This window comes from Colletotrichum karsti (genome assembly GCF_011947395.1).
Source record: "Colletotrichum karsti strain CkLH20 chromosome Unknown Scaffold15, whole genome shotgun sequence".
Taxonomy (NCBI): Eukaryota; Fungi; Ascomycota; class Sordariomycetes; order Glomerellales; family Glomerellaceae; genus Colletotrichum; species Colletotrichum karsti.
Window position 1 is genome coordinate 615,181 of NW_024065915.1, and position 25,655 is coordinate 640,835.

General features: G+C 51.1%; 8 protein-coding genes across 8 annotated transcripts; 5 read left to right on the forward strand and 3 right to left on the reverse strand.

The window, feature by feature from the left end:
- Nucleotides 1-429: 429 nt before the first annotated feature.
- CkaCkLH20_05420 (uncharacterized protein) lies at nt 430-1,008 on the reverse strand (the record flags this gene model as incomplete). The annotated part of the gene is made up of 2 exons (XM_038888139.1): nt 430-641; nt 741-1,008. The coding sequence occupies 2 exons, from the start codon at nt 1,006-1,008 to the stop codon at nt 430-432; spliced, it is 480 nt and encodes a 159-aa protein (XP_038746615.1).
- Nucleotides 1,009-2,628: 1,620 nt separating this feature from the next.
- CkaCkLH20_05421 (uncharacterized protein) lies at nt 2,629-4,109 on the forward strand (the record flags this gene model as incomplete). The annotated part of the gene is made up of 3 exons (XM_038888140.1): nt 2,629-2,697; nt 2,772-2,947; nt 3,014-4,109. 3 exons carry the CDS (start codon nt 2,629-2,631, stop codon nt 4,107-4,109), a joined length of 1,341 nt encoding a protein of 446 aa, XP_038746616.1.
- A 2,152-nt stretch (nt 4,110-6,261) lies between these two features.
- CkaCkLH20_05422 (pap2 superfamily protein) lies at nt 6,262-7,468 on the forward strand (the record flags this gene model as incomplete). The annotated part of the gene is made up of 2 exons (XM_038888141.1): nt 6,262-6,459; nt 6,509-7,468. 2 exons carry the CDS (start codon nt 6,262-6,264, stop codon nt 7,466-7,468), a joined length of 1,158 nt encoding a protein of 385 aa, XP_038746617.1.
- Nucleotides 7,469-7,941: 473 nt separating this feature from the next.
- CkaCkLH20_05423 (uncharacterized protein) lies at nt 7,942-8,586 on the forward strand (the record flags this gene model as incomplete). Its single annotated transcript, XM_038888142.1, has 1 exon — nt 7,942-8,586. The coding sequence occupies one exon, from the start codon at nt 7,942-7,944 to the stop codon at nt 8,584-8,586; it is 645 nt and encodes a 214-aa protein (XP_038746618.1).
- Nucleotides 8,587-11,368: 2,782 nt separating this feature from the next.
- On the forward strand, nt 11,369-12,448 carry CkaCkLH20_05424 (uncharacterized protein; the record flags this gene model as incomplete). Its single annotated transcript, XM_038888143.1, has 1 exon — nt 11,369-12,448. The coding sequence occupies one exon, from the start codon at nt 11,369-11,371 to the stop codon at nt 12,446-12,448; it is 1,080 nt and encodes a 359-aa protein (XP_038746619.1).
- Nucleotides 12,449-14,622: 2,174 nt separating this feature from the next.
- CkaCkLH20_05425 (uncharacterized protein) lies at nt 14,623-15,458 on the reverse strand (the record flags this gene model as incomplete). Its single annotated transcript, XM_038888144.1, has 2 exons — nt 14,623-15,156; nt 15,222-15,458. 2 exons carry the CDS (start codon nt 15,456-15,458, stop codon nt 14,623-14,625), a joined length of 771 nt encoding a protein of 256 aa, XP_038746620.1.
- A 5,848-nt stretch (nt 15,459-21,306) lies between these two features.
- On the forward strand, nt 21,307-23,306 carry CkaCkLH20_05426 (glucose oxidase; the record flags this gene model as incomplete). The annotated part of the gene is made up of 5 exons (XM_038888145.1): nt 21,307-21,505; nt 21,561-21,826; nt 21,876-22,005; nt 22,058-23,217; nt 23,274-23,306. The coding sequence occupies 5 exons, from the start codon at nt 21,307-21,309 to the stop codon at nt 23,304-23,306; spliced, it is 1,788 nt and encodes a 595-aa protein (XP_038746621.1).
- Nucleotides 23,307-23,644: 338 nt separating this feature from the next.
- CkaCkLH20_05427 (extracelular serine carboxypeptidase) lies at nt 23,645-25,417 on the reverse strand (the record flags this gene model as incomplete). Its single annotated transcript, XM_038888146.1, has 2 exons — nt 23,645-24,155; nt 24,210-25,417. 2 exons carry the CDS (start codon nt 25,415-25,417, stop codon nt 23,645-23,647), a joined length of 1,719 nt encoding a protein of 572 aa, XP_038746622.1.
- Nucleotides 25,418-25,655: the final 238 nt, after the last annotated feature.

Sequence of the window (25,655 nt, forward strand, 5' to 3'; positions counted from 1 at the left end):
AGCAAGTGGACCTACCCATGAAGGATGCTCTTGCTATTCGCGAGGGACTAGAACTTAGCTCAGGCCAGAGTATGATGATGCAGTGGTAGGTCGGGTCCCAATTCGATCTGCACATGATGCAAGTTGGGATGGCGGCCTTTTAACGGCGTCTCAACGAGTAAGATAAAATGCATTTGTATTCAACATTACCCGGCCAGACGGAAGATAGGGAAGAAACATTTCGATGCGCATTCGGAGTCACGATTTTGCAGTTCCTGATGCATGACCAGTCCATAATTGAGTAAAGAAGACACTAGAAAGCGTCTGTTTATTTGTTCTATCAGATGGTTGAAATGTAGTTGGAGATAAGTAATGAGAAGGAAATGCGATTTATATCTCTCCTAGAGATGAGAAAGTCCAGCAACGGATGGTTGGTTTTCCTCAACCTCTTTACAGAGCAATGGCAGCGGCAGCGGCAATCAGCGCCATCTCCAGTCCTTGTCCCAAGGGGTTGGCGGCGTTGGTGGCAGTGGGCTTCGCAGAGGCCGTTGCGGTCGCCTTTCCCACAGCTCCAGTCATAACATTGGAGGCCGAGGCCAGCGCGGCGGTGTCGGCAGAACCGCGCACACTCTTGCACATGGTGTCAAGGACATTGTTGGTTTCTAGGCGTTCACACTGTCAACTCTTCCCGTTCTGCATCTGCACCAGGCACCAGCAATGTCGGAGGTGCTATTTGGCATGACGAATGAGACACTACTTACGGCCGATCTGATCCCGGGAGCACTCGCTAGTGAGGTTGCAGATGCTCATTTTGGCAATGAGCTCACCATCTGTCTCGCAGAGGCACTTGAGGTCGCCGACGTTGCACCCGATGGCAACCTTGATCTCGTCAAGGCACGACAACGCGCAAGAAGGAATGTTGGATACCAGCGCAGGGAGAGCAGTGGGCAGCGAAGAGGTAGTTGTGGTCTGGGCAGCAGCGTTGGCGATGGCCAAGCCCACAAGCGCAATGATAGAAGAGGATTGCATGTTTTTGATGGGGTGAAGTATCAAGATTTGGGTGAAGAGAATGACAGAGAAGCCCGAACGAATGACTAGAAAGAGAACAAGCGTATGAGGAATGAGAGCGATGCTTGAAGTCCTCGAAGTAAGTACCCCGTATCCTACTTATAGCGAGACTTCACTTTTTCTCAAGTTAGACTCGTCTCGCAGCCCTCTACCCCTAATGCCCCAAAAGGTTCACATCTGTATCCTCACACTAGTTTCGTTCTCAGGATCGGGTGCCGAAGACGCCGTCGCCTGCTCAGAGCCTCGGTCCAAGATCGTGGAAGATTAGCTTGGCAGCTACTTCGTGCCAAACGATCCCAGATTGAGTGGATGAACACCATCGCCAGTTGAGTCGTGGAAGTAAGAGATTGTCCTGCCTCTAAGCGAACTCAGCCTCACCCCAGGCATAGTGGATGAGGTGCCGCATCTGTCAGTCGGAGTCCAGATGTTGAAACCCTCACACTCAGACCAACTCCCGTAACCCCTGCCATACTAAGTATCTTCAGTCTAGGCTGGAGTAGTTCAGCCGTGGGCAGTCTGAGGGGCCAGTTTTACATTTGTCCAATGAGGCCTCTCAGACTTACCTTAATCTTAATTTTGATGGCAGTGCTGCCGTACGCCCTAGGGAGATATGGGGAAATTTCCGTAACGTGTTGTGACAAATGAGTGCCTTTCAAGCAAGCCTAGCAGTTTTTTCTGACCCGCATCGGCGTACCCGGGCGCCTAAGTACCGGGATCCCGGTCTGACTTCGAACATGGACCCATGATACTCTCCACTAGTGCTCTCCTACTAGGAGATGCTAAAGACTGTAATGCGGTCTCCGTACCCAAATTCAAACTTCTCTTCCTTCCCTCTAATTTTTTATGTCCAAGATTTTGACCTTTCGTCTCCTTTGCAGCACTTCTAACCACGTTCGATCTCCGTTCTAGCCACATCGCCAGCCATGCCTATCGTGTAGTCAGCCTTATACAGGGTCTAGCATGCAAGGAAACGGGGCATTCAGGCGCCTTTCGGAAGGTACATTCATGTCTTTTGGTCATATCTTACCCCTACCTATTCTTCGTACGAGTATCTGAAAGGGATAGAGCTGATCTACGAGTACAGGTGGCCCGTCAACTTCGGCTGTCAGCCTTAAAGGCTCGACGGCCAAGCAAGGCAGATTTCAGGGCCTGAGAGCTCGGAGAAAGAGCAGGTTGTGGACCTACTGTGGAATCCTGAGTGGATGGGTGATTACCTGGACCATTGTCGCTGCCATGTACTTCATGCTCTACTTCTATTCGGAGGTAATGCAAATCATGTCAAGCACAACGAAGAAACAATTCAACGCTGTGATCACTGGGTTGTCGATAGCGCTCAGTATCATGGTTGTCAAGAGTCTCAATGACTTTGTTTCGACGCTTCGCTGGTGGATACTCAGCCGACGACACCATTCGCTGCGAAAGGTATGCAAGACAACAAACGGAAGTTTGTTCCCAGACTTTCGGTCCCTCTTCTCTTGACTGGACTCTTGTCACAGACTCACAAAAACTTCGGATCTTTTACCAACTAATAATCAACAGGTTGATCTGATTTTGCAAGCAGAGAGCGCCAGCCGCGTCTTGATGTTGGCGACCAAAACACGCCGCTTCCCTGTTCATGCTGCCGCAGGCGTGTGGTTATGCACAATAATTGTAGGGACATCTCAGCAAGCCATATGTTTATTCATGGCTGTGATTTACCAACAACTAACATGGCATGAAATTAGGCTGCGCAGATTGGCATGGCCCTGCTCGGCCTCTGCTACTCAGTCGAAGATCAAGATGCTCTTGCCCTCGTAGTTACCGAGGGAAAGGTTTCGGTACCTGACATGTCAAGTATACAGACAGCAAAGATTGTCAACGGCCCTTCTTCTCCTGAGGCTGAAGAGTACACTGCCAACAAGTAAGGTTATTTTCTTTTCTTTGAATCGACTTAGTCTATGTATACGTGGAAACTAATTCGGTGAAGCTACGGCCAGATTTCCCTCGCATTTACCACTGGCACCCCCGACGACCATCCGGAAATTGGTACCATCTGGACCCCTTCGAACCCTCTCATGTTTTGCGGCGTAGACTACTGCGATTACATTTTCCACGAAGAGTCTGTCGATTCAAGCGTAGACAATGGTAACGGAGGCGAGGACCAGGACGAAGACAGCACGCCTCCAAAGACCCTCGTCGTCACGACAGACCGAAATATTGTCTCCACAGCTACATGTCACAGCTGGCGCGTCGTGAAGGGAGCCAGCGGCAACGAAACCATTATAACGATAGACACCACCGCCGACGACATCACGAATCGCGATAAGAATGTCACCATTCCTGTCCGAGGTGGCGTCAACCAGACAACATACATGACGGACAACTCTGAGAATTGTGGCGCTGGATGTCGACTCGTCAACGCATTCGAGGTATCAGATGCGGCGGCATGGTACTACAGCTGCAATGTGACAGTCAGCAGAGTAGCCAATGGCACCATCCCCGAGCACGAAGTTTCCGAATCATTGAGGTCAATGGCAGCCGCTTCAATAGCTCTCCAGGGGAGCGCGGTTCTGTCTCTGGACAACGACAACATCCAATACCAAATCTACCCGTCAGAGTCAATATTTGGCCTTCCGAACCTTGGCCAAAACAGCTCGATGGCGATGGTCATGGCCCGCTTTGCCATCGGAACCGTCGCCGTTGCCGCACACGCCAACGATCCTATCGTGGTCAACGGCTTCGCACCGGTAGAAGGCTCACACGTGGTCATTGATCACTGGGACTACGCGATTCTCATCCTCAACTCTGTCGTTTTTGCGCAGTTCGTGCTTGGTGTTGCGACTGCCGTCGTAGCCAGCCGCGTCGTGATACCGGAGGGAGGGCCGATTGCTATGGCGCAGGTGCTGAGGGCCATTGCTGATCGTGTCCAAGGCTGTGACGGAGACGATGCAATGTCATCGGGCGGAGAGGGAGGTGTTTGGATTTACAAAGCTGTGAAGACGGCGGAAAAGGGGACGTACGACTTGTACATGGAAGAGCGACCCTGCGGCCCGAATAACACGCACAGCATGGAGCTGTCTTAGCAGCATGAAGTAGCCTATAATGTGACGTTTCCCGATCGGCTTGCCGAGATGAGGTTTCTCCGATTCAAGCTGTTTGCAGTGCGGCGCCAGCAAGTCGTAAGCTTGTGTCAGATCGACAACGAGGAGTGAACATGACGTTGGAAGGAACGCGGCTTTCACGCGGTGATAAAGAAAACTCTTCCTCAGATGACTGTGATTGGCGGAGTAAGACGGATAGACGTGACATGGATACGGAGCCCGGCCGAGAACCCGGCGCGGCGGTGGACGGGAATGACGTCGGGTTATGTGCCGGGATGGCTCGCGGGTGTATTCTTTGAGGGGGGAGACTAACCTACACTCTCGCCCCGGGAAGTCACCAATGTGTTGCCGTTGTTATCCACGGTTGGTGCTATCGACCGTCTCATTTATTGCTGTTATCCTCGTGTTACTTAGTCCGTATTCAGCCTTATCATTCAGGCGCAGGCCGCTCGACTCTTAGAAGGCAGGGCAGCTATAAAATGCATCCTGCATTAGGTCTGTTGCGGCTAACCTCTACAAAGACGTTTGGTCTTTGAAAAAGCAGTCTAACGTTTAAGTTTGAAGCCACTAAGTCCTTAAAGTTGGGGGCATCATGTGGTAGGAAAAATGTGAAGTCACTCCCATCATCCCGTCAAAGAGGCATGATTAAGATTGTGTGGCCTGGTCGAACTCAGATCCATAGTCTCAGGGCATTAAATTTGCAAGTCTCTGAGTTAGTGAAAGGCATGCGGTGCACCAGTCCATCTGATATTACCAGTCATAAGTGCCTACCAAAAAGTGACATACTTTCGATTTCATGCCTCACCGAGTGCCTGTGAGTACCTAGGTAGGTAGTTTGAGTATCTAAAAGTGGACACCTGGCACCAGCTGCATGAGCTCACGCTTGCCATTATGGTGTTCTCATGTTTTCCCTCTCTTTCTCATCATCATTCTATACCCTGAGTGTCTCAGATTCATCTCAGTGTGGCAGCTCGATCACTACGAATACGCAGGTCGAGACCTTGATATTGCAGAAACGACATCAATAGTGGATGCAATGGGCCCACCAACCCGACGTTGTAAGCCCGCGATGTCGCAAGAAGTGGGCATGTTGGTGATCGGCGCCACACTGCAGGGAGAGTGAATCGAAAGAAGTCAATACGTTAAGCCACCGGAGCAAATCGACCGTTGCCCTGTGCGTGCCGTGAACAAACTGAATGTTGGGACGGGGGTTGAAATTCGACATTTTCATCGTCTCGTATGCCGTGGCTTGCCTCTGTGCATCATCAGGTCCAGACTTTCGCAGTCTCAGAAGGATCCAGGGATTTGATTGGCGAAGTCGGATCTGGAGTGCCGTGACAGGGGCGCCGACGACGGGAACAGACCCGGCTTTGCCCAGGATGCCCACGCGTCTTGGGCGGGATGACGTCGATTGGCATTTTCCTTAGCTTCCAGCAGGGATTCCTCTGTGATTCTCGTCCTGCACGACCACACCATCATGACCGCACCGGCTGCCACAGCTCCTCAGCTCGTCCAACGGCGTCAAGCCACTAGCCACAATCCGGGGTCTAGTGTGTAACAGGAATCCCAAAAGAACCAGAGAAAATGAGCCGTGTCTTGCGTTGCCAGGGCAGGCAAACCGAGAAATGAGTCTCTCAATCTCTGTACCAGACGCTAACGAGGTGCGGCTGGAATGACATACGGAAAACCCACTCCTGATGCAAAGCAGGCGCCTCGGGTGGCCTCTTGCTTGCGCGTGCGTTGGCTTTCCCTTCCCTCGGTTCAGTCGATTTCCCCAACGGCAAGAGAACTTCGTCCCAAATCGACGATGGCCCCCCATGACTGCAGTCTGGACTTAGACAAACATGACGTCAAGCAAAAAGACTTCGACCAAGCAAGCTCCCGCCTGCCAAACACCTTGGGCACCACTACCTTAATTCTGAGCTTAAAGTCGACGTCTGCCCTCCTCTCGACGTTTGTTTCCTCCTAACTCATCAAGCCACACATCCATCCCACACCTCGCCAAGAGATCTTGCAGCTCTTAAGGCACAAGCATAGCCATCCCGCCTTGGCATTGTCTTGTCTGTCTTAGTCCAACATCCATACCGTCGACATCCATACCAAATCATCGACAACACTCATCACCAGTATCACGATGGGTTTCTTCAACAAGCGTTCGCGCGACGCCTCTTCGGCCGAAGGCCACACTGCTGGTCATACCGGCAGCCATGGTCTGCGCCATGATAAGGGCGAACCGTACACCATGTCCCGCCGTCCCAGCTTCGGACAATGGCTGAAGGGGACTCTGCTCGACATCATTACCATGATTTGCATGGGTGCCATCGGCCTCGGTGTACGTTGACGGCTTTCCTCTTGCTAAACCCCTGCTAACGAAGTCGCAGATCTACATGGCGCCCCCCGCCCCGAACCGGTCGTTCGCCGTCACATTTTCCGATGGTGAAGTCGTCTACCCCGAGTTCGCATACCCTCTGCGCAACGAGATCATTCCTATTTGGCTCGCTGCCTTCCTTGCCTCCGTCATCCCGATCGTGATCATTTTGATCATGCAGATTCGCGTCCGCTCCTTCTGGGACGTCAACAACGCCGTCATCGGCCTGCTGTACTCCCTCATTTGCGCCGCTGTCTTCCAGGTCTTCATCAAATTCCTTATCGGTGGACTTCGACCTCATTTCCTTGAGGCATGCAAGCCTGATCTTTCGCGTGTTACCGCAGATCAGGGTGGCATCGCCCGCACCGGCTACAGCCCTGCTGGTTTCAACGCCATCTATGTGACCAAGGAGGTCTGCACTGGCGACATGAAGGAGATTAACGACTCCCTCGAGAGTTTCCCGTCTGGTCACACCACTGCGGCCTTCGCCGGTTTTGTCTACCTGTACCTCTACCTCAACGCCAAGCTCAAGGTGTTCTCCGACTACCACCCCTCGATGTGGAAGTTGATCGTCATCTACATCCCCATCCTGGGCGCTGTTCTCATCGGCGGTGCCCTCACTATCGACGAGTTCCACAACTGGTACGATATTTTCGCCGGTGCCGCTATTGGTATCGTTTTCGCCTTCTCTTCGTACCGCATGACCTACGCCGCGGTGTGGGACTTCCGCTTCAACCACATTCCCCTCAACCGCGGCCAGGCTTTCTCCTATGGCCCGGACGCCGAGCTGTACGATGCCGTCTTCACCCGCAAGGCCGGCTGGGGTGCGCGCGGAGGTGGCGGTTTGCTCCATCGCGAGAAGCATCACCATGGCGCTGCTACCGGTACGCACAGCGCAAACGGTTACGACGCGGGCATGGGTGCTCGCAAGCCTGTTGGCTCTGGGTCTAGAGCGCCCGACACGATGGTTTAATCAAGATGGTTGAGAAGCTTTGCCAGGCGGGATCTTGGCATGATCACTTCCAGACAAGATCTCAACAACTTGTTCTTGAGCCTGGAAATGCGCACTGGTGTCAAGGAGTTTTGAAGTAATGAATAAACGGCCTGTTGAAACCACAATACCCTACAGGAGAGAAGGTTGTATGATAGTTTATAGTCTTATTCCTAATCCAACTACACTAATGCCTGGAATATCGCGTCTATGTTATTTTGGCGCATTGTGCATAACAAGGGTGTAGTGAGCGGTTGGTGTCTTGGCTGTTGGTTGGCATTGCTGCCTGGTGTGGCACGCGCTTACATAAATATGGCCTCCTCTTCACCGCAACATATCCTGTGATCTCAATTCACTATTTAGTCAATCCGTTCATATGAAAGCTCTGACGCGTTCACGATATTCTTTGCCGGAAGAATTCGGCACGATACACCAAGACCACGCTATCCAGTGCCATGTCCTATCTTACTCGAGGTCTGTATCAGCAACTCCGGTTTTCCGACGAAGACCGTTACTCGGAAGATGACGACCCAACACTCGCATACCAGCCATGGGGTTTCTCGATCTATCGCACCGCATACGGGCCCGAGTCCGAAGGTGCATGGCAAACCCTGATCAACACAATAGGCCAGCAAGCTCGCGAGGACCTCAGGCTGTTCGGCGAGACCAAAGCAGATGAAGAGCGAGCTGCACGACTGTCATCGTGTTTCCATCTCGATCTCGGAAGTGACGAGGACGCGCTCCGCGGCGCCGACATGCATCGCGTCCGCCGCCTCCACAGGGAGGTGGCTGCCGAGAGTGGTGTATGGTCGGAAGAGAATTTTGCTTCTCGGCAATACTTCCTCCTCGCCGACGAGGAGGTCTTGGCTGACGTTGCCACTGGTGACTTTTGGGTCAAATGCGTCCAGGCCGACTATGAGGCCGATAGGTATGCCTCGCGGTGTGCACGTACGCCTCAACGCTACTTCGGTTGGATGAAGACGACCGCAAGAACCCTTTCTGAGCTATGGGGTACTTTGGAGGAGGGCCTGGATAGGATTGCGCCGCCGACTATCGGCGGAATGCATTTGGTTACTTGGGAAGGAGATCCGTACAGGTGATTATACGTGAGCTCGATGAAGCCGCTAAATAGGGCAATTAGAAGCTACGAAAGACAAAAACGCGTAGTTGACTGGGTCACGTTCAGCTGATTTATATCACAAAACCAAGTTATCACAGTTCAATATGATCCAGACTCTTGCAGCAAGGCTTATGAAGTAGGCAGTATTTAAGAATCTTATTGCCAAAACATATAACAAATGGAATTCATTTGGCCATGGGTTTAACAGGCAGCTACATCGGAGAGAGGAAACCTTAGTGTGCAACCTTGAATTCCTCATGTTAACGTGCAAAAAGGTAGGTCTCGACGTTGGCCTGATTCGAACAGACGCTCCCGAAGGAACAAGATTTCTAGTCTTGCGCATTAGACCACTCTGCCACAACGCCAATGAGTTAGGAAGCTCGAAAGCGGGTATAAGATGGATGGACTCCACTGGGTACCTGAGCTGTGGAGTTGTAACGATTCGTACTTCTCATTTGTCTGATTGTACACAAGGTAACATAGGAACTTATAACTAAAATCGGCTGATGACGCTATAAGGTATATCTAAAATACCCTCTTATTTAAATCTCGTTGATGTAGGTCAGTGAGGTTGCGTTATGAGGTTATAGGTATCCGCACGTGAGTGGGATACAGCACGAATATTAAGGCATGGAAGCTGAGCTACATCGTGCTCAAGCATTGGTTCATAGACACAACATGAAGTTTTTCATCGACACAAATCTCACTGAATAAAATGGATAAGCGGATGGTGCTCCTATCTACATCATACCCAGATTGGCTTTGAGGAAAACTGATTCACCGTATCCGCGACTGCTTCCAAGTCTCAACCACTTAAAATCATACTTCTGTTTTCAAACGCTGAAGGAGTTCATCTCCATCGCTCCCCTACTCTAGCACTGTTAGTGTGTATTGGTTATTTCTCTAGGAAATGAAACATGCTTGCCTTTCTCCTTTTTATGTTATCGCGCATTAATTGTGCGAGCTGCCGCAATTGCCCCTCGCTACTACCTCATTCTGCTTGTGAGACTCATCTCCACAAGTGTCACATCTTTTTCCTGTGGCCTTGGTGTATTCCTTTCCACATGTTTTTCCAGACGAAAGCTTTTCAGTGCAAGTCTCCCTGTCGTTGAATCGCGACGTGGTCCCCGGGCAATCGGTCCGAGTACACGAACCCATTGTTGACTGTGTTCCGTGTTTGAGAAAAAGGGTGGTGTTGATAGTATAGAATAGATAGCAAGATATTGATCTCGGATTAATTCAATGAAGAGCAAGAAAGGAGAGATTGACGAGAAATAGTCTCTATATATACACGCACTGGAGGGTGGGCAAGGCCCTGGCTTATCGCAAGCCGATGGTTACCTAGGCTTACATGCAGCTGATCGCCCACTAGTTTACCAATTGCCGTGTTCAATCGGTAGGAAAGAAGTCGCAGCTGATCCTACAAATGCATATTATTCCGTAATTGGCAATCATGTCGTTGACGTGTCGTCCTTTGCCTTTTTTTTCCAGTCGTTGATGTGCACCTTTCACTGACCTCAAGTCGCCATTGGTAAACGCGTACGCTCCCACTGACCGAAAATTGCGACGCACATGCTTCATGTGAATTGTATTGACAGGATTATCTGGTCATCGTTGATGTGAAGTGCCCCATTCGGATGAGTCGGCAACATGTCTTCCGCTTGTTGCAACGTGAGTATTTCAGGGTAAGACGGTCCTCTCAACTCTATCATCGTTGGTGTCGTTGGTGTACCTAATCGTTGTCATCGTGGTATTGAGTCCGTACACATTACTAGCGATGAGTCATTGAGATAATCAAGACCGCTATCACAGCTGTGAGGGAAGCGACATCGGTAGCCGGACCCAGTGCCACGAATCCGCAAGTAACCGCAGTCTTACGGTTGCCACGCAATATTACGCCCATTCATCCTTTTTGGGCAGCGTGGCGGCCTGAAATATTGATTGCATCGAGACACATATTGCAGAAGTTTGTATTTTAGTTCAAATGGAGTAGTCGATGAGAGTTTGATGCCGGTCACGTGTTGCCACCGACGCCTCAATGTGAATCACGCGTCCCGACGCGTCTGGGTGCCACACCCCTGTCAAGAAACCTCCATCTTCCATCTCAGGGGTTATCCGAGCCCCTATCGACGACGACAACGACGACGACAGGAACGGCGATGGCATCGGCACTCAGATCAGACCTGCGGCGGCGCCGACAGTTTATCCATGCTTCTCGTGTCATCGGCTTCGATTACGTGGACGGAAAGCTACTGTACGAGGGCATTCCACGTGTCGATGGAGACCGATTGCGCGAGCTGTGTTTCCCAGAGACCATTGAAGATCTCGAGAAGAGAAAATTGGCGATCCAAGAATCCAAAAGACTCTTTAGGAGAAAACAGTGGTTTGCTGCGCAATCAACATTTTACCATTTTCGGCTCACGCAGCTGGAGATGAAGACGCTCAGCGGACTACGCTATGATCTTTGTGAATTAGTCAAGATGGGCAGAGTAAGTGATGTGCTATGAAAATTAAAGCCCGGCCAGCCGATGGATGAAGTTGACGGCCCATAGTGTGAAGAGCCTACCCGTGAGGCTGCAGCGATAGAGGCGGCATTCGAAGACGCTGAGCGAATGTGGCGAGACCGCGAGAAAACTTTCCTGGAGTTCGAATCTCCCACCATCCGAGCAGTCTGGGACTTTGAGCTTTTCAAGGAACATTATTTTCTCACGGAAGGACGGCCAGATCCTACCAAAACGCCGGAGCCACTCGTTCTTCACGACATGGACGATATATTAACCGACAACATTGTGGATTTGGTTGAAGAAATCGAACTTGAACTAGACACAGGAACATATATGGGCAGACCCTTCGCTATTATCGGGTGGAATGGAGCAAAAGTCATGCAAGAAGCCGCGGAACTTATCGCTGAGCCATCTAATCTCTCCGCTCTACCAAATATAGTAAACAAGGCGTGGAGAGGGGCCATGGCATTGCATCGCGAATATCTGGCCAACACCGCCGCAGCGGAGCTCAAAGAAACCACTTCGACCAAACCGCGTTCGAGAAAGATGCGTCTGGATGATGCAGTCGGGTCCTACGTCATCAAGTGTCCCACGATTGTGGGCGACTGGCCCGAGTATGGCCCTGTTTTCCACCTGGAAATCAAAGACCGTCCGGGAAGAGAAGGCGACGATGGCCTCTTGTCTGCCAAGATGAACTTTGGCATCGTCGAGGGCACTATGCTGCTTTCTTTTTCGAAGGAGACGCTCAACATGACTTCAAAGGCCACCCGATTAGACGCTGTGGATCAATTGTCCAGAATCACCGTTGCGGAGATACCCGAATACCATATACCCAGCACCGCGAATGACGAGAGAAAGGATATCGCTATTGAAGAGCGTGTGGCCGAGTCACGGAAGCGCTCGGCTCCCGCTTCAAGGAGCAAATCAAATGGGTCATCACCTCCACACAAAAAGGCCAAGCTGAATACCCGTCAAGTCATGCGAGGTAGAAGGCGATTGTACTTCATCTGGAGAGGTACGGAAAAAGAAGATGAGCTGTCAGTCGAAAGCAAAGGCTACTTGGATTTCAACGATACATGCACCGGATTCAAAGGAGTCACATGGTTGGACTTCGCGGCCTTTGACAGGGACGCTGGCCTTGAGGACTGCACATTTCAAGGGTTCAAATATGAGACAATGAAGCCACGGTCAGTTAAGGAGGAGACCAGAAAGGTTCGGTTGAGTGACAGTGACGAGGAGACAGCAGCAAGCGACCTTGATTTCAACGGCTCAGAGAGTGACCTGGAGGAGATACCTGCGAGCTGCCTGATCAACTTCCAACTGCATCATGGTGCCTAGGAGACCTGAAGCCGCAAGGTAGTATGTGGCGCAAGAAACTACGAATTATATCAAATGATGCCATGCATGGGTCGTTCAAACTTTGAAGCCACCGGGCAGGCAACAGCGCGTCGCTTTTGGCATGGTGCCATGGACGGCTGAAGCAAATCTAAGATCGACGGTCATATATAGATACCACCGAGTGCCTTGCAGGCAGCGTGAAGCATGCCTCCAAAAGACCTCGGTCACATATCTTCATCCCGATCAGCACCTTTTTTCAGTCCTTGATGGTGGCTTAGCCCCCGACTCTCCCTGTCACCGCCAACCGCAACAACCGCCATGGCCACTTTTCACAAATTTCAAGATTTGCCGAATGAGATTTGTCTCATGATATGGCAAGAGTTCTACCTGGAACCGAGATTCTTCATAGCTAGGGATGAGTGGTGGAATGGATTGAGAGCTAGAAGTTCATACTCAAAACTTTGGGCTGTTGGCAACCGTGGCTCTAGTTCCCTTAAACCTGATCCTCTACCGGAGAGGATCCTGGCCTGGACCTTTTATCCCCTAGACAAATCGAAAGAACGATACTACAAATCTGTTGACAATTCAATTGATCGGATGTCAAGGGAGGTCGCTAGGTCTGTTCGCTCCAAGTTCCAACCACCTGCGTGGGGATTTTGGTCACAACGGTCAGGGCAATCGGACAAAATCACTTCTTTGCCACCCGAAAGATATCTCAACATGTTGAACTTGGAGTCTATTGTCATCAACTGGGACGTCGACTTCATCTGCCTGCAGGGCTATGGAAGAATGCGCGACGAGGGGAAGTTTTGTGAGTGGTGGAAGCTCATCCGAAACTTAGTGTTGACCTGCACAGAAGACTGGTATCGAGTCAAGGTCTCAGTTACACAGGGGAACCAATTTTTGTGGTCAGCAAAGCATCTGCTCAGCGAACTCAGAGAGCTGCGGCAAGTATACTGCCCTCTTGTGGGGAAAACAACAGCAAGCTGTGCCGGCGGCGATGGCGCCTTCTTTCAAACAAGATACCTGCTTCGGGAAGCACCTGGTACACCATTGGGATGGAAGTATATCACATTTTCCCAGGTTCTCTCAGCCAATCTGCCACCAAAACAGCCCAAATGGGGCCAATTTGTTCAGAGACTCATCGACAAGCCAGGGAGGCTTTACTCCCCTTCTCATGTGAACTTGAAAGAGTTATCCAAGGAAGATGAGGAGGGGGGAGCGAGAATTTTCTTCGGCAGGATCATTGAACAGATCAGCAGGTAGCATCGACAGCGACGATCAAGAGAACATGCTACAAGCAAATTGGACGATAGGGCTCGGCCCACTGCGGGTGGTTACAGCATATTCTGCCTGGCCTCTCTCTTTCGTCTATTGCACAAATGTCGGCCGGTGATTGTGGGATCTTGGGACCTTGGGACGCACAGAAGACACGGTGCTATTACCCAATAAGCGTCCGAGATCTTACATTCTACATGCGGCGAAAACTGGATCACCAAGTCTCAGTGTCCAGAGTGAAAAGACGCGGCATGTTTTATCGGAGCCCGCGAATACGGACACCTCCCGGGTTCATTTGGTGGAAATAAGAGACGTGCCCTCAACAGTAGTGACTGGGGGTTTCCTATTGACTCAGTGGTTAGACGGTCTGGCATTTTTGTCTCCGCTCATTGGTTTGATCAGACATGTAAAATTTGAGACTGGTGGGAAACCATGAACAAAGGAAGATCATCGAAGATGAAGAATATAAGTGAGCGACTTGATGTACTTCGAAAGTCAAATTACTGAGCCCACTACTTAAATAACACGTGTCCAGTCATCTAAACTGCCTGTTTTCGACTGACCTTTTCTATCTTGATTTCCACAGTCTTAGTGATTCCCAATGGCAGAGTGTTCTGCATTGCATTCACTCCATTGCCACTGTTCTCGACATGAATGGCTTCACCTGTATACTCTGATGGCCCCCGGAACAGTGACGAGTGACTGGTTCCCGACCCCCTTCGGCTGTGTGACCTCACTCTCTGACTAGGGTTCCATGTTGGCGCCATGCTATGGCGATCCGATCGAGGCCGCTCGTATTTTGGTTGCCACCGGGTGGGAAGTTGAAAAGACGAATTATCGTGACTGCTTTGCTCGAACACCAAGCGCGATGCGAGTATGTCAATACTGAAGTACTGTCAGCTTTCCTGATCTTGATTTGTCTTAGCAAATGAAAGAACCCACAAAATCATGACTGGAAACATGCACTCGAGTGTGTAGACGAATCGGTCGATCTGGCTCGCCACAGTTTCGGCCTTCTGCATGGAAGGCTGGAAGAAGTATGCTACCGCTCTGGTCACCCCAATCAAGGCCAGCACGGCGAGGCGGATTTCCGTACTTCGCATAAGATGCTGAAAGAGGGTGGGTGCTATTGAAGCCTGCAATGATGAAGTCTTGGCTGCTGAAAACTTGCGTAGTAGGAAGAAGGCCCCAAGACACTCGAGTAGAGCCATGGAAGTGAAGTAGCCTACGTGGAGCCCATTGATGATCCTCTTGAGCTCTGGCTCGCCGCTGACCAGTATCTTGACTCGAGCAACTAGAATACACAGTCTCAAGACAAATATGGCAACAATAACAAGCCAGAATAGTGACATAAAAGCCACTCGGTCCTTGTTACGTAGAACACGAACAAGAATGGCATAGCTGTAGAAGGAAATGCCAGCTTCTTGAATCTACCCGGAATCAGTCTTCGCGGATGCTAGGGTAACATGGGGAAAATAAATCGGTCTTAGTATACCATCCACATCACATCTGCAAATGCAGATGAAATAGCGGTGTTCAGGAGAGGGTAATCTGCATAGAAGCTGTAGTAACAGAGACCATTCGCAACCGCGCCAGCTGCAGAGACGATAATTGGGATAAGCGAAACAGGGGAGAAGGCTGTGATGCCAGAAACGATGAACCCAAAGAGCACGTTTGCCAAACCGATCGTACTGAGAATGGCCCAGCTCGTCTCGAAGTAAACTGATGCCATGCTTCTTGGCTGGTGAAGGTATTACACCTTGAAAAAGCTGTACGTCGACTCTCAGTTTCCCCACACACGTCTTATACAGTCCGGACTGTCCGAGAAGGCGGGCGCAACGTGAAGGATTCTGCTGCACACGTGAGTATGGATGTTGGTGCTTCTAATGCAAAGGTACGAGACGGCACGAGGCCTGGTCAAAGCAATTTGACTTGCGCTCCAATAGACCTCTGTAGAGCCACACCAAAGAGTTGTGGCTGGGGATGGTATTTGACGCGCACCAATGAATCCCGCGCAAAGCCTCTGCCGGATTGTGGGGAGGAACCTGGGGTAGGCATGATCTACGCTCTTAGTGTTGGTGTGCCTTCAATTCCTGATCAATGAGATTGACCAGGAGGTTGCGTTCAGCTCAGAGTTGGATAGGGTTGCAATGTCAGAACAAGCCGGTGGGATGGGAAATTTCCCCGCATCGTCTCTCGAATGACAGCCAGTCAACTTGTTCCACTTACGTTGTAAGACTGGCATCTCCAGGATGATTCTCACCGTTAGGAAATTATGTATATGCAGCAAAGATCACAGAAGAAGCGGTTATGGCACCCATTGCGCCCTGAACTAGCAGCTTTCGAGATGCTCTGCTGCCGAAACAGGAAACTCGCGGTGGAGAGGCGAGTATTATTCACCCGTTTGATACAGCACCGTCTGGTCAGACGATCTGCGACCCCCTGGCCACTTGAAAGAGAGCCTCGACTTCAGTTGAGGCAACGAACAGCAACCTCAGTCGATGTTACCCGGACTTGACTGCCTAGAAAGAGAAAGCGGCCGGACATGGCCATGCCTTCAAGGAAAAGGTTGCGAGTCTTTCAGCTCACTGTGTCCCCCATATGCATATTTGCCGGCAGAGCACCATCGGCTAATCTCGCAAACTGCCAGAGATGATGACGAGGAGGCAAATGGGAATGGTTAAGTGGCTCTATATGCAGGCTGTAGCTTCTAGAAGAGGGGGAAGATTCTGAAACCGTCCGAACTCAACGTACATGCATATCTTGGCCACATGGTTTCCACATGGCAGTAATATCGGCATGCAATCTTTGCAGATCTTCGACAAGTATGGCACAAGGTCAGCATCGGGAATCGCCTGCCGCGTGCGCTGGTAGGCTGTTCTACTGCAAGTCGTGTCTTAGTTGCGACTCTTATAATCTTGAAGAGTCATCCCGGGTTTGGAGTAAGAGTATATGGCAGTTATTCGGACCGAGCATCCAAATGATATCGTCCTTCCGTTTGAAACGCCACACGACAAGACACCCAATCTTCAAGTGTTATTCGACACATAACCACGATGCTGCTTTTTGCGAAGCCAATGCCACCAAAGATCCGAAAGAAACGAACACGAACGGGTATATACTCCATTCAAGATGTCAAAGTTTCTATGAGCCTCTTGCTAATTCAGGCAAATTGGCAGGTTGTGCTGCTTGGTCGGTAACCCATGTACCCCGTTCTGGTCAGTTACTAAAACAGTCTCCAGCAAAGAGGCCAGGAAAAAGTGCTGCGAGCAGAGACCCCAATGCACTCGCTGTGTTGAGAAGGGATTGAATTGCCTCTACAACCCAGTCAAACCACGTCGAAAAGCCCGTGAACAGCCTCCACAACCACCCAATAAACCTAAGATCACGAACGGCATACATGGTTCTGAAGACAACCATTCCGTGGAACATCTTTATGACGAGCCTTTCGCGGAGGCTTCCGAAGCCCTCCCCACCGAAAGTGTGGCGTCCTCTGACACACCGAATTGGGCAAGTTCTTGCAGCCAGTTTGATGTGTCAGATATCGATGAGCACTTGGACCTCTTCGACAATTTCAGTCGTGGGAGTGGATCGGAAACATCCCTAAGACTTGAAGACAACTTCCTTCCTACCGCTGCATCCTCGCAATTGGAGCCGACAAGCATGCCATCGATACTTGAGCTTTCTTACCCAGACCTATCCACCATCACCAACCGTGTCCAAGACCGAAAGCTCATACACCACTTTTGTACAGTACTTTCTCACCTGATTGTCTTTACAGAGGAGCCGAACAATCTTTTCCAAAGGCTTGTACTGCCTCTGGCGAGCGAAAACTCTCCAGTCTTGCACGCTATTTGTGCCTTTTCCAAGGGCCATCTTGAGTATATGGGGGTGCAAGACTCTAATCATTCAACCAACTTTCGGGTTCTTGCTGCCGAGGGAGTTTTTGATCTCGTGCAGAAGAATTGCCGCTTCGAGGAGGTGTTGGCCGCTACGATGCTGCTCGTCTACTATGAATCGGTAAGTGGAAGCAAAGTACCTATTCGCTTTTCTTCTGAAGCGATTTGCTGACTGACGCACATAAGCTTACCTTGACGGGGTCTACGAACATGGTTCTCCAACATCTCCAAAGCGCCTTTTTCGTCTTGAGTTCAATGCCAAAGTCGGAAAAGACCCAGAGCGTGGTGTTTCTTGAAAGGGTGAGCTTGGCCCCTTGCCGTCTCCAATCTGCAACTTGGGTATCTAACGCAGCCTAGGCTTTCCACTTCTACGATGTAATCACCGCATTCTCTCTTGCCGCCGCCCCTGTCTCAGCCATGTCTGCCTCATCAGCTCCTGATTGCAGTCCACAGCCACGAGCAGCCCGTAGCAGTTCGGGAGATCCCCTTCTAGGAATGGCTGGCGATCTTTGGCCCATTCTGTATCGGCTAAGCTCTTTGAAGCAGCTGAAGGAAGACTTGGAGTCTGCTACTGCTGCCTCCCAGCAGGCGAGACTCCCCGTTCTTCAAGCCGAGTTTGACGTGACTGCCAGGGCAGTTGACAACGCCTTACAAGAGTGGGTTCCACCGGTGCAACCAAGGACCATTGACGCATCACTTGGAAACCTGTCACAGCAACTTTTGCAGGCAATGGTTCACAATTCTCTCGCCTATCGCTACAGCGCACTTGTTTACTTGAATCGGTCTATCTACAGATACCCGCTCAGTCATCCAGCAGTACAGACGAACTGCTACCTCTCACTCAAGAGCTGCGTTGCCGTGATCTCATCAGGCGGGCCAGTGAATGCTCTTCTGTGGCCTCTTTTCGTGGCAGCCTGCGAAGCTATCACGGACCATGACCGAGGCTTGGCTAGGTATGCTTTCATGGAGATTGAAAGACGACAAGGGATGATTAATATCGAGAGAGCCCGGGCAGTGGTACTTCATCAATGGGCATCAACGACAATGGGAAATACCAACGGCGTTGACAATGCCACGGTCGATGCTTGGAGAAACATAGCAGGAGATATGGGTTTGACTATCATCTTTGGATGAAGCCAAATGCGTTATTTTAGAGCCATATTTTTAATGTCTAATACGTGACCGGTGGTTGTGTGGGCTATGACAATGTCTTCATCCCACTTTGTGCCGATTTACACGATGCCGTTCACCTGAAAGTGACATTTGTGGCACTCCTGGTGACACCCAATGACCAGGATCGCGAATTTATGTACTTGAGCACAAGCTCTTTGGCACGGAGATGAGAACTTTCACCAAAGTGTGCATGGCTGATGTAGACGAAGAGGTTGGGTTTAGTTTGGGAGAGTTCATGACTGCCATGGAACCTCACGAGAAGAAGGTTTGCAACTTGTGGAGACGTGATCCATTCGCATTGTGCTATGTGGAAAGTTACTCGCAAGGTTGCTTGATATGAGACCTTTCTTTAATCCTTGTTTTCACGCATTTACCATCTTATGAGAGATCAAGTTACCCCATCTGACAGTATTTTCAGTGTTCGCTCGTTTACCAAAATAAGGGGATTTTATTTTGTTTTTAGACCTCAAACATCACAATGGCAATACGCTGCGCAAAGGTTTCATAGTAAGCTTTTGGGCAATTATAGCTATATAGTAAAGTTTTGCCCCTCTTAGAGTAGCAGCTGAGAACCTTACGAAGGAGGGGACCTTAAGGAGATAGGCTAGACTGCGTTACTTAAGGCGGCTACCTGCACCAGCTAGATAAGACTGGACATCCAAACCCCAGATATCACATCACGCACAGTCATGGACACGACTACTTCCACTCAGGGCCATGCCATTGCTACTGCAAATGGAGATTTTCATCAATTCGCGAAGTTGCCGGTGGAAATTCGAATTATGATATGGCGAGAGTTTTACCTCGAGCCGCGAAACTACATTGCCGAATACAAAGGAAAATTCGTCCAGGACATCAATAGAGACGGCGTTGATGTTGGATCATACTCTTACTGGACCTGGATCCTACGGCCTGTAGGCCACTTTCCTGGATACTACAAAATGATCGACTCAGGCATCGACTCCTTGTCGAGGCATATCGCACACAGTATTCGCCGTCCCCATCTGTTTCCCATTTGGTACAGGGGTAGGTCGCCTACCACTGTACGCTCGCGGCTCGGGACTGATACACGCATCGACTGGGAGCTCGATTATGTTTTGATCGACCGAAAACCTCATTCGAGATTTAAATGTATCTTTGTGGAGTGGAGAGACAGCTGGTGGAGGGAAGTTCGAAATCTCCTCTTGGAGACTGATCCCTGTTCTTCCAACTACGAGGTAAAAGGCTACCGCACCGAAGACAACTCGTGGCTTTGGCGACACAGACACATCTTTCTTGGCTTGAAAGTTCTCAGGCGCATACATTCATCATCCACGCCCCAACTACACACGGAGTGGGCGCACTTTCAGACAAGATACCTGCTCCGCGATGGGCTTCAGATGCCACCACAATGGCGAGATATGAGATACGAGATGGCACCGAATGACTTCCGGCAATCAACTGAAAACAGTTCAGTCATACCCCAATATCCTGTGTTCTTGGAAAGGCTACGGGGCATGAAGGCAGTCACTCCTCGTGGAAACAGTTTTTGGTTTACCGAGGAGATGCTCAATAATGGAGATGAAGTATCTGGGGCCGCAAGTCTGTTCCGCTGGCTTTCGTGGGCCGATGCTTATCTCGACTTTCTTTCGGCTCAACCCGCACTGGTGTGTGCAACTTCATTGCCTTGAGATGCGGCATCGGCACTCGGACTGATCATATGGAAATGGTCTTGAACTCGAACATTCCATCAGAAGACCACCTCGGAGCGAGAGAAATCGTGGAAAATACTGAAATTGGGGGAAAGCCACATTTTCCAATCTATGCAACTTCATTTGGCACGGCAACTCTTCTCTGACAGTCCTACTGGGTACGTCGAGACTAGCGGTGGCAGGTCGGACGGGCGGAGTGTCTCGCAGGAAAGAAGGCGGACAGACATTCAGACGGATGGGCATTTGAGGATAGTACACAGTCACTCGAGAGACAGATCAAGTGTTTCTCGGCTCAATGTAGTCTTTTAATAAGGGATAATACGAGCTCGCCCACACGCATGCGCTCTTGGCTGTAACGTGACACTTATGGCCCAAAGAAGCATTAACATCAGATGTCAGCTCCCGAAATGGTACCGCTCCCCGCATTCTTCTTCGTGGTTTCTGCGGCTCTTGGAAGTTTGGCTCGAATTGCCGTTCTGCACCCCCGCATGAGTCCGAGTTGAGCCTATTGTAACGTAGATGAACAAGCATGCCTCAACCAATGGGACTAGAAATGGCTGATGTCGTTGAGTTGCCAAGACATGATTGTCATATCCCGCTGTTTGTTTAACGGTACCGGTTGAATAGCCTCTTAGCTACTCGCGGCCGTATTTCGAGATAGCATGACTTTGTAAATGTCATTCTTCAACTGTCAACAGCTTCGGAGGGAAATATATAAGCGCTCAGAAACTATGCCAACTCTTCATCTGGTTTTATCATCTTCAACATCCAAATTCCAATCTTAGCACTCGAACATCAGCCGCGTCATCAAGTCAAGATGTTTTCTCTTAAGGGAGCGGCCCTATACGGCCTGGCTGTGACCTCACAGCTTGTATCTGCATGGCCAACTCAGTACCCTGAACACGTCAACATACTCACTCGCGCCGAGCAGATCGCAACGGAGTATGACTATGTTATCGTGGGAGGCGGTACATCGGGTCTGACTGTTGGAGATCGAATTACAGCGGATGGAAAGTGTGAGTATTATCCGTCAGATACTAGAATCAGACCATGGGAATTGACATCTGGTAGATACGGTGCTCGTGGTCGAGTACGGCTACTACGACAGCCAGACTGGCATGAACCCCAGGCGCATGTTCAACATCACGTCCAAGCCGTGTCCGAATCTGAACAATAGGAGCTTCTCTGTCGGTATTGGCTGCGTAGTCGGAGGTAGTTCAAGCGTCAACGGTCAAGTCTTTCTCAGGGGAACTAAAGACGAGTATAATGCCTGGAAAGAGCTGGGAGGACCTGGTTCTACTTGGGACTGGGACAACCTGCTCCCATACTTCAAGAAGGTAAACCCGCTTCCTCTAGACACACCATGCTTTATGCTAAAAGTCCCAGGGCATCACTCTCGCACCACCTGACGCAGCACAAGCTCAAGAGTACAACATCAAGTATGATGCCAGCTACTGGGGCACCACCTCAAAGATCTATGCCGCCTTTGGCAAGGGTCCCCTCACATCCATCATGAGTTCGTACACGCCCAATCATGTCAAGCTGATTCTGGCTGACCGCTCAATCAGAGATCCTCTACAACGCCATGGCCAAGATGCCTGGCATGACAATTCCCGTTGACAGCGGTGCCGGCGAGGCGGGTCTCTACTGGTATCCCATGTCTCAGGACCCCGTCCAATTCCAGCGCTCCTACGCTCGCACCGGCCATTGGGACGGCCTCAATCGTGCTAACTACGAGATGATCGTGGGTGCCAAAGTCAACCGTATCCTGTTCGACGGCGACACCGCCACCGGTGTGCAATTCGTCTCACGCAACAACACCGGCGCTGCCCCTGTCCAAGTCAAGGCCCGTCGAGAGGTCATCCTCGCGGCTGGTTCTGTACACACTCCGCAAGTCCTCATGCTGAGCGGCATCGGACCCCGCGCCCACCTCGAACAAGCCCGCATCGCAGTGAAAGTCGACCTACCAGGTGTCGGATCCAACTTCCAGGACCACAGCTACATCCCCAGCATCTCCTACCAGTGGGGTGTGCAGCCTCCCAACTCCGGCGGTGGCGGCTGGGGTGGTGGCGGTCCTCCGTCTCTCGCTTCCATGATCGGACTGCCTGTCGTTAGTCCCGATAGATACGATACTTTGGCCAGGACATACGAGGCCCAGGATCCCAAGTCTCATCTGCCATCGAGCTATACCGCGGAGCAGATCGAGGGATACAAGCAACAGCAAAAAGTATACGGCCGCCTCATGCGCTCCAAGAACACCGTCTTCTCGGAGATGATGATGTACGGCCCTGGCGGTTCGGTGCAGAACCTTCACCCCATGTCTCGCGGCAACATCCTCCTGAACACTGCTCAGCCCGAGAGCGAGATGCTGGTCGACTACCGCGCTGCTTCGAACACCATCGACCTCGACGTCATGGCGGAGATCATCAAGTTCATGCGCCGGTTCATGACAACCGGTGATCTTGCGCAGTACCAGGCTCGCGAGACATCGCCAGGCACTGGTGTCTCGACCGATGCTCAGCTCGTGAACTGGGCCAAGGGCCAGATCATTCCGTCCGTGTACCATCCCGTTGGCACAACCGCTAAGATGCCTCGTGAGTGGGGTGGTGTGCTCGATGAGAACCTGTTGGTGTACGGCGTCAAGAAGCTCAGAGTCATCGATGCGTCGATGATGCCTACGACCGTGGGTGCGACGACTTCCATGACGGTATACGCTGTGGCTGAGAAGGTTAGTCAACTTTATCACAAACCTACTGCTTCGAATGAGGATACTGACGTTACCAGGCTGCCGACATGATCAAGGCCCAGACTCAGTAGTATGATTTAGATACCTGCTGAACATATTCGGGCATGGTAACTGTGGATTAGGACGTCGTGGTACTAATCTTCTCATACCTCACGATACAATCGCATCTCCGTTGAAGAACATTGTCTCGTGCACTACCTTTTGTGTGACGTGTCCAAAGGGCTTCCGTGGTTTTGATACTCTTGACATGCTGATCGAATTGGATTCCTAAGACTGGTATCTCGGTAAAGCTGTTTGTATATCTACTCGTATAATGAAGCGTTGTGTGTGGACAGAAACGCGTGGCGAAGGTATATACACTCCGCTGAGCCAACAGTCACGACTCAGAGAACTAGTCTGTTGCAGCCTCCTACAGCTCCTCGGAGATCATGCCTGTCATAGTCAGCATACTATTGACATGAGTGGCGGGGTGCGACGTACTCTCTTCTTCGCCCAGGCCCTGCGTCTCCTCCCATTCCTTCATCCAAGCAGTGACAAACTCGACCTCTTGAGCCTGTACCTTCTTGATAGAATCGGGCGGGAAATCCGAGGTAACATCCTTTTCCTTCGCACCGTTCTCATCCCAATGATGAACGCCGAGTGGGATAAGAAGGAACGGCTCGCTGGTAGTCGACTTGCGGTCAAGGCCAATCTTGTGAGGCGTGGCAGCCCTCCATGGGTCAGCTTCTCCGTCGACGATCGCGACGCGAGGGTAGCTGAAGTTGAAGCCACCGTGCTTGTTGATGGCCTCGACGTCCGGGTCTTTGCTGATGTTGAACGCCTTGCGGCAATAAAGCGAGCTGTACTCTAGATCTATAGCACGGGAGATGAGCGGGAGCTGGTCCTTGGGTACGCCCGATCCCGTCTGGAAGTAACCCCATCTTCATCGGCGATTAGCGCTCAGGTGACCTTGTGACGGAGGTGCAAGTACTTACTCTGTGCAAACCTGGTAAGTCCAGCTACGGCCAGCACTCTGGCGGATAGAGGTGTTGTTGTAGTTGGCCTCGTTCTTGCTTGAGAAGCAGCGGAAGAGATCACCATCACGGCAGGCTTGCTTGACATCATCCCTGACATATCCAATGTAGTTGAGCAGATGATTCGTCAACTTCTTTTCGGAACCGCTGGCCGCAAGAACTCTCTCGGCAGAGGCCTTCAGATGACGCGTGCTTCCGAAGAGAACGCTGTCAGAGGAGACAGTGGCGCAGAACTTTCCGAACGAAGCGCTGTCCTGGGAAGGATCCCAGTTCGTCGATTGCAGTCCAGTGATGCCCCAGCTGAGGACGTTGGCGAAGTCGGCGTCTTCAAGAGGCTTGAGTCCAAACAGATCTTTGAGTTCGTCGACATCGGCAGTAGTGACACCATTCCCCTTGCCAAACAGAATGTTGTCAACCACTTGGGTGAGCTTTTGGGTCGTCTCAGCACAGTTACCCGGCGCGAAAAGGCGAGCTGCCTCGAAGTACTCCCAGTAGTCGATGATAGCGGCGGTGACGCCAGAAGAGGAGATCCCACCCCAAAAGACATCGGGATAGAGCTTCCTCAAGAACGCAGCAAACGCGCCAGCGTAGGAGCCCCCGTAGGCGATGTAGGCGGTATCGGGCGCCGTCAGATTGAGGTCCTCGTGACCGGGGAAGCTGATGTGCTTCGCGAAGTAAGCTGTGTCGGCAAGAGCCTGGTCGGTGCTCAGGAATCGCAGATTCTCGGTGCTGAGATCGGGAACAGGGAAGCTTTTGCCATAGTACCGATGCTCTAACACGACTCCGACGCCACCGGTGGCCTTGGCGAGGATGGACAAGATACCGTGGTCGAGGAACGGCAGACGGTCCTCGGCGTCCGTCTCACCAGCAGCAAGGATGATCACGGGACCTCCCTTGCGGTAGTGCTTCGCGTCAAACCAGTAGCGAAGGTTGAAGTATTCGTCGGAATGAGGCTCATATCGTGAGTCGTTGTGGAAGTGGTCGATCGGGACGGACAAGTTGTATTCGGGGTACTCCGCGAAGGCCGAAACCGACTCGGACTGGAGATCCGAGTTCAATTGCTGCAGCGTAGCCCAGCCTTCAGTGTTCCCAAGGTGAAGCGGACCGAGTCCTTGAACGGCCCGGGCCGCACTCAAGAGAACGCAAGCTCCGAACTTCCAGTAAGCCATGACGCCGGCTGGTGATGGAGAAGCCAATTATGTCCTTCCAGCTGATGGAGGTTGGGTCGGTGTTTGTTTTTGTGACTAAAATTGCGGAGCTGACGCGATTGGTGCGGGGTGAGACACAAAGTACACCGGCGCCGATGCGCGGCGGCAGCGTCGGGGAACTTGTGGATTACGCACTAACAGCTTCATTATTGTTCATGACAGCTTCATGTGCCTACGAACCAGCCATTGACATTATTTT